Source organism: Podarcis raffonei, chromosome 4 (assembly GCF_027172205.1).
Source record: "Podarcis raffonei isolate rPodRaf1 chromosome 4, rPodRaf1.pri, whole genome shotgun sequence".
NCBI lineage: Eukaryota > Metazoa > Chordata > Lepidosauria > Squamata > Lacertidae > Podarcis > Podarcis raffonei.
In genome coordinates this window covers 89872463-89880970 of record NC_070605.1, presented here as the reverse complement: position 1 = coordinate 89880970, position 8508 = coordinate 89872463, and the positions used below count along the sequence as shown (strand labels likewise).

The 8508-nt window shown below is 45.5% G+C and overlaps 1 protein-coding gene across 3 annotated transcripts in view; it reads right to left on the bottom strand.

Annotated features, from left to right (window-relative positions):
* Positions 1-2120: 2120 nt before the first annotated feature.
* The window catches only part of LOC128411931 (uncharacterized), a 120849-nt gene continuing 114461 nt past the window's right edge, over positions 2121-8508 (bottom strand). The window contains exons 1-6 of one of the 3 annotated variants that reach the window (XM_053384555.1): positions 3872-4793; positions 3665-3744; positions 3427-3520; positions 3237-3320; positions 2859-3146; positions 2615-2643 (exon numbers count right to left, since the gene is read on the bottom strand). In XM_053384555.1, the coding sequence (XP_053240530.1) occupies positions 2901-3146; positions 3237-3320; positions 3427-3520; positions 3665-3744; positions 3872-4006 (639 nt within the window). In that variant the 5' untranslated portion in view covers positions 4007-4793 and the 3' untranslated portion in view covers positions 2615-2643; positions 2859-2900. Of the gene's footprint in view, positions 3147-3236; positions 3321-3426; positions 3521-3664; positions 3745-3871; positions 4794-8508 lie in introns of those variants that run through there. The other 2 variants (XM_053384554.1, XM_053384553.1) reach the window with 2 other exon arrangements.

Genomic DNA, 8508 nt, shown 5'->3' with positions numbered 1-8508 from the left:
TAATGAAAATCTCTTCATAACACTTCCATCTGGGGCTGTTTAAGATGCTGTTGTTTTCGTTACACTGCTTCAGAAATACCGCATGGTTATCCAAGTATCTGAGACCACATGAAGCTTGGAGGTTATCCATGTTTTACTGAAATACTTTCTGTTTTGGGGAATCTATGGAGATTAGTGTTGTGATCTGATTGTGGTTCTGATATGCATTCAGGTCCTGCTTATGAGTTTCCCATAGACATCTTGTTGACTGGTCACCATGCAAAAAGTATGCTGGACGAAGTGAGCCACTGGTCAGATCCAGCAGGACTCTTATACTCGTTTAGATGATTCACATACATGAGTCTAGGATGCTTCCAAGTTGTTACAACACTTGTTTGTTCAGTGATAACATCTTCCTGCAAGGCAGCAGAGGTTGAGGATCAGAGTTTTCCTTCTCCTAGATTCGCTACCTTAGGGTTACCAGACATCCCCGGTTCCCGGGGACAGTCCCCGGATTTGCAATTCTGTCCCCGGACAAATTCCATCCCCGGAGTGTCCCCAGATTTGCAAATCTGTCCCCAGGAAATGTGACAGCGGCAGCCTCAGCAGCCCGGAGCCAGCCTGTTAGCGCAGTTGGCAGACTTCCCTCAGCTCCTCTCTCTGGTTTTTCCATACTTACAATTTTCTGCATATTATAAAATTGTAAAAATCCTTAACCGATTTGTCTATATGTTATTAATAATAAATTTGTGAATGTTTATTCAAAACCTGCCAAGGAGTCCAGTTCATTTTGCTGTTTCTTTAAATACTGTGTAAAAGGTTCCCATTCTTCTTTAAAGTCACAGTTGTCCTTATCACGTAGTCTGTATGTCAATTTCACCAATTCCGCATAGTCCATCAGTTTCTCTTGCCATAGTTCTTTAGTCGGGGTTTCTTCATTCTTCCATCCTTGTGCTATTAAGACTCTTGCCGCCATTGTCACGTACATAAAGATATTCTTAAATTTCCTTGGCAGGTCTTTCCCGAAAATCCCTAACAAAAATTCTTCAGGTTTTTTGACAAATGTTAATTGGAACATTTTCTTCAACTCATTATATATCATTTCCCAAAATTTTCTAAACTTACTGCAATCCTACCACATATGGTAAAAAGTCCCTTCTTTTTCCTTACATTTCCAACACATGTTTGAACTGGTTTTATACATTCTTCCTATATGTACTGGTGTTGTATATCATCTATACATCATTTTCATTTAATTTTCTTTCAACAGAGAGCAATCTGTAAATTTTAAATCAGTTTTCCATAATCTTTCGCAGTCTTCAAAGATTATATTGTGACCTATATCCTGTGCCCATTTAATCATTACTGATTTCACCTCTTCATCTTTTGTTTCCCATTCTAACAGACTACTATATCCACCTTTCAGCCGCTTCAACTTTCCTTCTACGACTTCCTTTTGGAATCTGGATGTCGTATAGCTAAATCCTTTCTTGTTATCTTCTTTGTATATTTCATGTAGTTGCCAATAATGTAACCAACTCTGAAAATGGTAATAACTTAGGTACACTTGTCAATGATTCTTCTACAGAAAACACCACATCACCCGCAAAGGCTTTTATCTTATAATTCCGTTGGCCCACCCTTATCCCCTTTATGTCAGAATTATTTCTTATCCTCTGCACCAAAACCTCTAGGGCTGATATAGATTGAAGCAGTGATAGGGGGCATCCTTGCCTTGTCCCCTTCTACACCTTACATTTTTCCTGTAATGGCATTATTTACAATCAGGTTTGCAGTTTGATCTGTATAAATTGCCTTAATTCCTTTGATGAAAATGACTCCTAATTCCATTTTCCTCCTAATAACTTAATCATAAATGACCAAAAACAAAAAGAAATCCAATAGGGACTAATCTAAGGTTCTGCACTTCGGCAGGAAGAACCAGCTGCACCAATATAAGACGAGGGATATCTGGTTTGCTAGTAGTACATGGGGAAAGGATCTAGGGGTCTTAGTGGACCACAAGCTTAACATGAGTCAACCTGAGAGTGATGCAGCATCAAAAAAAAAATGCTAATGCTGTTTTAGGCTGCAACAACAGAAAAGTGTCCAGATCAATGGAAGACAATAATACAATGGAATTCAAAACAGTAACAATTTATTGCATGTTTATTCAAAATCCATTAAAAACTATTTAGTTTAAGTAATGCAAGAAAATGGATCAGCTTGATCCAGTGAGACCAGAGAGAGCCATTTTCAGATGGAAGATGCAACAAGCGCTTTTTCTCCTGCTCTGGACGGTAGGACTCGAACCAATGGCTTCAGGATACAACAAAGGAGATTCTGACTGAACATTGTTCAACAGAGGAATGGACTCCCCTGGAAGGTGATGGACTCTTCTTCCTTGCAGGTTTTAAAGCAGAGATTAGATGACCATCTGTCATGGATTCTTTCTTTCTTTCTTTCTTTCTTTCTTTCTTTCTTTCTTTCTTTCTTTCTTGTTCTGCCCAATTTCAGTCCATATTTCATGGCTGCTTAAATCATCTGTCCCCCTCCTGATTCTCAGTGCCTCTTCTTCTGCCAGTCTTTGGCCAGTTGAGATGTCCAAATAGAGCAGCAATTTCTTCAAGGAGGGAAATCATAACTCCTCAATGATGATGTCATCTGGATGGAAAAGAATGAAAAAGAGAGAAAATCAGTTCAGTCCTCTCCGCTTCTTGTAGCTGGAGTCAGTCTGGATGCTGCCCTCCCAGGCCAGGTGGGAAAGGCCTGCCAGGCAGGGTGCAGGTCCTGCAGGACTCCCAGCAAGAAGACCTGGGAGGTGTGTCTTGGGCAAACAAGGGACAGGGAGTTCACTGTCCCCAAGGTGTGGGGCTTACCTTCTTTCAGATTATTCCTGAAGCACGCCAGCTCCGGCCGGATTACTGTGTTCTGCAGAGGAAAGACAAATATGAGTCAGCTGACACTATGAACCCCACCCTGGATGGGTGTAAGAGAAGCAGCCCCACCCAGGAAGGATGGAAGCAACCAAAGAACTGAATACAGGAAGGCAAAATACTTACTCTTAGGTATGGTAATCTTCGTGAAAGGGCCAGCAACAGGGATATACTGCTGGCCGCTAATTTCCTTTGGTCTTCACTCCCCAAAAGGGCGCAATATCGGAGGTCCTGCGGGATGAAAGAAATGGGACAGTCAGTTGGGTAAGGGACGGGGGGGGGCAACCCTAAATCCACTCCTGATGCTATCAGGATACTTACGGTAAGCAAGTGGAGAAGGGTGCTAGTATTGGGGGCTTCTAGGAGGAGACCCCCCAGCAGGCTCTGGAATGGCCTCTTCAGTTCCTGTGGGAAAAGAGAGAAGAGAGGTTGAGTGCTTCTGGGTTAAATTTTGTAAGAGTGTGGGAAGAAGAAAGAGCTGTGCGAAGAGAAGTTAAAGCAGAGGACATACCTCTTTGTCCTCCTCTGCACTCCCCAGAACTGCCTCTGTTGTTCTATGGAGGATTGCACTCACCATAGAGGGACTGAAGTGGGGTCTCATAAAACTGGAGAGAGAAAGGGAAGGGGTTAGACACTGCCTCCTCCAAGTCTCCCTTGTCCCCTTCTCCCTCCTGCCTGACTTGCCCACCCAAAGCTCCCCCTGGAGTTCTGCCCCCTGCAGCCCCGCCCAGTCCAAAGACCCCACTCACCTCAACTGCAGGAGGGCCTCGAAGGCCAGGGTCAGGCTCAGGGGGCGATCCCTGAAGTACTCCAAGTGGCCAAGGATGTTCTAGAAGAGAGCAGAGGAGGAAAGTCAGCTCCTTCCAGGAGTCTCCAGAGGACGGCTCCAACCCCAAACGCAGCCCCTTTCTGCCCCTCCCTCCCCATGGGGGTCCCTCACACCACCCATCACTCACCAGAATGGCTTTGGCAGTCTCCTCCTTGGAGTACTTCAGGGTTCGGAGCCCCCTGAGCCAAGCTGCCTGGCAGTCCTGGATGACCCCCAGGAGATAGAGCTGATCTTTGTCCAGCAGTTGAAAGGCAAAAGTCATGCTGTCAGTTCCTTGTGGGGGGAGGGCTCCTCCGCATCTGAGAGCACAGAGTGGAGTGCAGGTCTGAGGGATCCCCTCCCTGCTCTCGTTTTATCCAATACTCACCACAACAATCAAGCTACAGTGGTACCTCGGGTTACATACGCTTCAGGTTAGAGACGCTTCAGGTTACAGACTCTGCTAACCCAGAAATAGTACCTCGGGTTAAGAACTTTGCTTCAGGATGAGAACAGAAATCGTGCTCTGGCAGCGTGGTGGCAGCAGGAGGCCCCATTAGCTAAAGTGGTGCTTCAGGTTAAGAACAGTTTCAGGTTAAAAACGGACCTCCTGCACGAATTAAGTACTTAACCCAAGATACCACTGTATCTTAGTTCAATGTTATTCCAGCATGCACAGGAGACCTGTTCCCTGCCCAGATTTTGACTGCCAAGGGGCCTCTACAGGGTTTAATCCAGCACTGCCCCATGAACGGCTCAGTATACCTGAAGGAGCATCTCCACCACCATCGTTCAGCTCCACCCCCGCCCACTGAGGTCCACCCTTCTGGTGGTTTCCTCACTGCGAGAAGCGAGGTTACAGGAAACCAGGCAGAGGGCCTTCTCGGTAGTGGTGCCCACCCTGTGGAACGCCTTCCCATCAGATGTCAAGGAAATAAACAGCTACCTGACTTTTAGAAGACATCTGAAGGCAGAGGCATAGGAAAGGAGTGTGTGGTTGGGGCCGTTTGCCCCAGGTGTCAGTACTGAGGGGAGTGACAAAATGGCAAATATATGTGTTTTTAAAATAAATCGCCCCCCAAGGTGAGGTACACCACGCCACTCCTGCCTGGGCAGCTGCCTCAGAGCGACTGAGGGAGATGCTGCTGTCGGCGCTGCTGCGATTGCAGCAGGAAGAGGAGGAAGGAAAGCGATCCCTCCCTGAATGCCTCTGTTCGTCTCACCACTATGTGCTTGTCCTCTTCCCCTGGACCCAAATTACATGCAGGGCTTGATGGAGATGAAGTTGGAAGCAAATCCTGTCACTGGTCCCCCCACTTAAAAGATGGCAGCGAAACTTAGGCAGCATACATTTAAAACACATTGCTTCTCCCTGAGGATTCTTGGAACTGCAGTTGACCATTCAAAAAGCTACAGTTCCAACTCCCTTAACAGACTACATTTCCCATGATTCTTAGGGTAAAGTCATGTCCTTTACATTTATGGCATTTACCTCACAAAGGGGTGCAGGAGCAAGGCCATGGGTATCCATGTTTGGCATTGAACCCAATGATGATACATAGACTTTGGCAGTTGCTCAGCTATGCTGACCCCCGAGCGCTCCAGTTGGAGAACAGCCTTTACCGAAGGTGTCATGGGTTTTGAAGACTCTCGAACTCAGGACGAAAGGGAGTAACATGCTAAGAGGAAGGCACGTTTGGCAAACCCTCACTGTGATCAACTTCCACCTGGAAACCAATGTCCCCACTGTGGAAGGAAGCGTGGATCCAGAATTTGCCTCCACAGTCACTTACTGTTAAAATCATGTTCATGGAAGGCAATCTTACTCGGCTATGAGTGATCGCCAGAGAAGAAGACTGAGTACAACTTATTCCCTCCACTGCTCCACGCACTTCCTTCCAAAATTCAAGCACCAGGGAAGCTAATAGGGTTTTTAATAATAATAATAATAATAGTAATAATAAGAATAAGAATAAGAATGCTTTCCTTAGACTAGCAAAATGGCAGATATTCCTATTAGTGAGCCAGTGTGGTGTAGTGGTTAAGAGCAGTGGACTCGTAATCTGGTGAACCGGGTTCGATTCCCCGCTCCTCCACATGCAGCTGCTGGGTGACCTTGGGCTAGTCACACTTCTCTGAAGTCTCTCAGCCTCACTCACCTCACAGAGTGTTTGTTGTGGGGGAGGAAGGGAAAGGAGAATGTTAGCTGTTTTGAGGCTCCTTAGGGTAATAATAAAGCGGGATATCAAATCCAAACTCTTCTTCTTCTATTAGGAAGCCCATGAACAGTGGAATATTCCCAGTGCCCAGACTTATGTCCATCTTCTACACAAGGGCAGTTAGGGATTCCTCAGGGCAACAGTTCACCTGTACGATTTTTGGGGACTTGTAGCCATTTAGACTTGAAAATGGTTTGATCTTTTTTTCTTCTTTTTTTCCAAAAGCACATCACCTAAAAAAGGAATTGCATTATAGCCGGCATCAGGTCACGGAGGCCATGTCATTATGAAGCTAATGAGTTGTGACTTCATGCCACCTGAAATGTTCAATGAACAGAGCCCCTTGTCCTAAAGCCTCAGTGTCAATTCTTCCTCTCTGTGGCTTGTTAAAAAAAAGGGGGTCTAAAGGTTCTAAAAGCTAAAAATGAAAATGGTGGAAGGATCATGAACTCTGAGCGATAAAGAGAGAGAGAGAGATATCATTTCTTCTCACCCCCCAACCGAAGGGCCAGTTTTTCAACAGGTTTAAAAGCTCATTCAGGGAGGTAAGGTGGGGAAATGGAACTCTGGAAGAGACCAACCTCATTCTAGAAAATGCCAGCTTCTTAAATTGGTTCTAAAATTAATTATTTTATGGTCCGCTGCAGACAATTGCCAATCGGTGACAAGATCTGGAAACCATCAGGGTATAACTGAAGCTCTGACTTCTGTTATAAAGATGTATGTTATATAAGTAAGCTGGCATCATCAGATCGCTGGCCAGAATATCTTTTCACATTTTTTCTCCTGGCTTTTTTTCCTAGCTAGAATTTGCGTTATCCATAATAATTTCATTTCTATTTTATTTTACTGTACAGTTTTATGCGTGATTGTTGTAAACCACTCTGATCTTCCTTTATGAATAGTGGTATATAATTTTACAGTACAGTATATAAATAATGACAACTACAATAATGCCAATAAAGGAGATACGATTACAAATAGACCCAGAAGAAGAAAAAACTTGGCATTTTAAGAGACAGCTATATCATCCCCTCGGAAGGCACAAAACTCTCAGGAAGAAAAGAGTCTCCTAGCAATTAAATGGTGTTCCTGTTCCTGTACAGCCACGGGGCTGTTTGAAGTTATTGAAAATGCAGCCTCCTATTTTCCTCTAAGTAAGTAGGGAATGAGACAGAAGAAGATAAAAAGGGAGCAAAAGGTGAGAAGAGATTATTTGCTTTTAAGGAGGGGGGAGCTATACTACAGCGGTTTTTTATTTCCAAGTGAAAATTCAAGAGAAGGGTGCAACCAGCTGCAAGTCATCTCCACTCCTATGCCAGACCCTAGCCCCAGAACATATGACCGTCGCAAATTGTGGACAACAGGTTGCATTCTGGGTGCTACTGCTTAAGCGCTGCCACTGTTGATGGAAACCAGTCCCTATTTTCCAGGGACGGTCTGGATTTACAGAAGTCAGCCTAGTTTCTGATTTGATCCCGGAATATCTCACTTTTCCTTAAAGGTAAAGGTAAAGGTACCCCTGCCCGTACGGGCCAGTCTTGACAGACTCTGGGGTTGTGCGCCCATCTCACTCAAGAGGCCGGGGGCCAGCGCTGTCCGGAGACACTTCCAGGTCACGTGGCCAGCGTGACAAAGCTGCATCTGGCGAGCCAGCGCAGCACACGGAACGCTGTTTACCTTCCCGCTGGTAAGCGGTCCCTATTTATCTACTTGCACCCGGGGGTGCTTTCGAACTGCTAGGTTGGCAGGCGCTGGGACCGAGCAGCGGGAGCGCACCCCGCCGCGGGGATTCGAACCGCCGACCTTTCGATCGGCAAGCCCTAGGCGCTGAGGCTTTTACCCACAGCGCCACCCGCGTCCCTTCACTTTTCCTTAGGATGTCTGGATTTACAGAAGTCAGCCTAGTTTCTGATTTGATCCCGGAATATCCCACTTTTCCTTAGGATGTCCCTATTTTCATCAGAAAAATGGTGGAGGGTATGGAATTATGTGACTCCCTGAGCCGAGGAGAAAAGTAACTATACAACCTTCAGAATACATCTGAAGGCACCCCTGTATAAGAAAGTTTTTAAATGTTTAATGTTTTGTTGTGTTTTTATGCATGTTTAAAGCCGCCCAGAATGGCTGCGGCAATCTAGTCGGATGGGCGGAGTAGAAATAAAAATAATAGCTGTTGTTGTTGAATGTTGTTGTTGTTTAGTCGTTTAGTCGTGTCCGACTCTTCATGACCCCATGGACCAGAGCACGCCAGGCACTCCTGTCTTCTACTGCCTCCCGCAGTTTGGTCAGACTCATGTTTGTAGCTTCGAGAACACTGTCCAACCATCTTGTCTTCTGTTGTCCCCTTCTTCTTGTGCCCTCAATCTTTCCCAACATCAGGGTCTTTTCCAGGGAGTCTTTTCTTCTCATGAGGTGGCCAAAGTATTGGAGCCTCAGTTTCACGATCTGTCCTTCCAGTGAGCACTCAGGGCTGATTTCCTTAAGAATGGATGCGTTTGATCTTCTTGCAGTCCATGGGACTCTCAAGAGTCTCCTCCAGCACCATAATTCAAAAGCATCAATT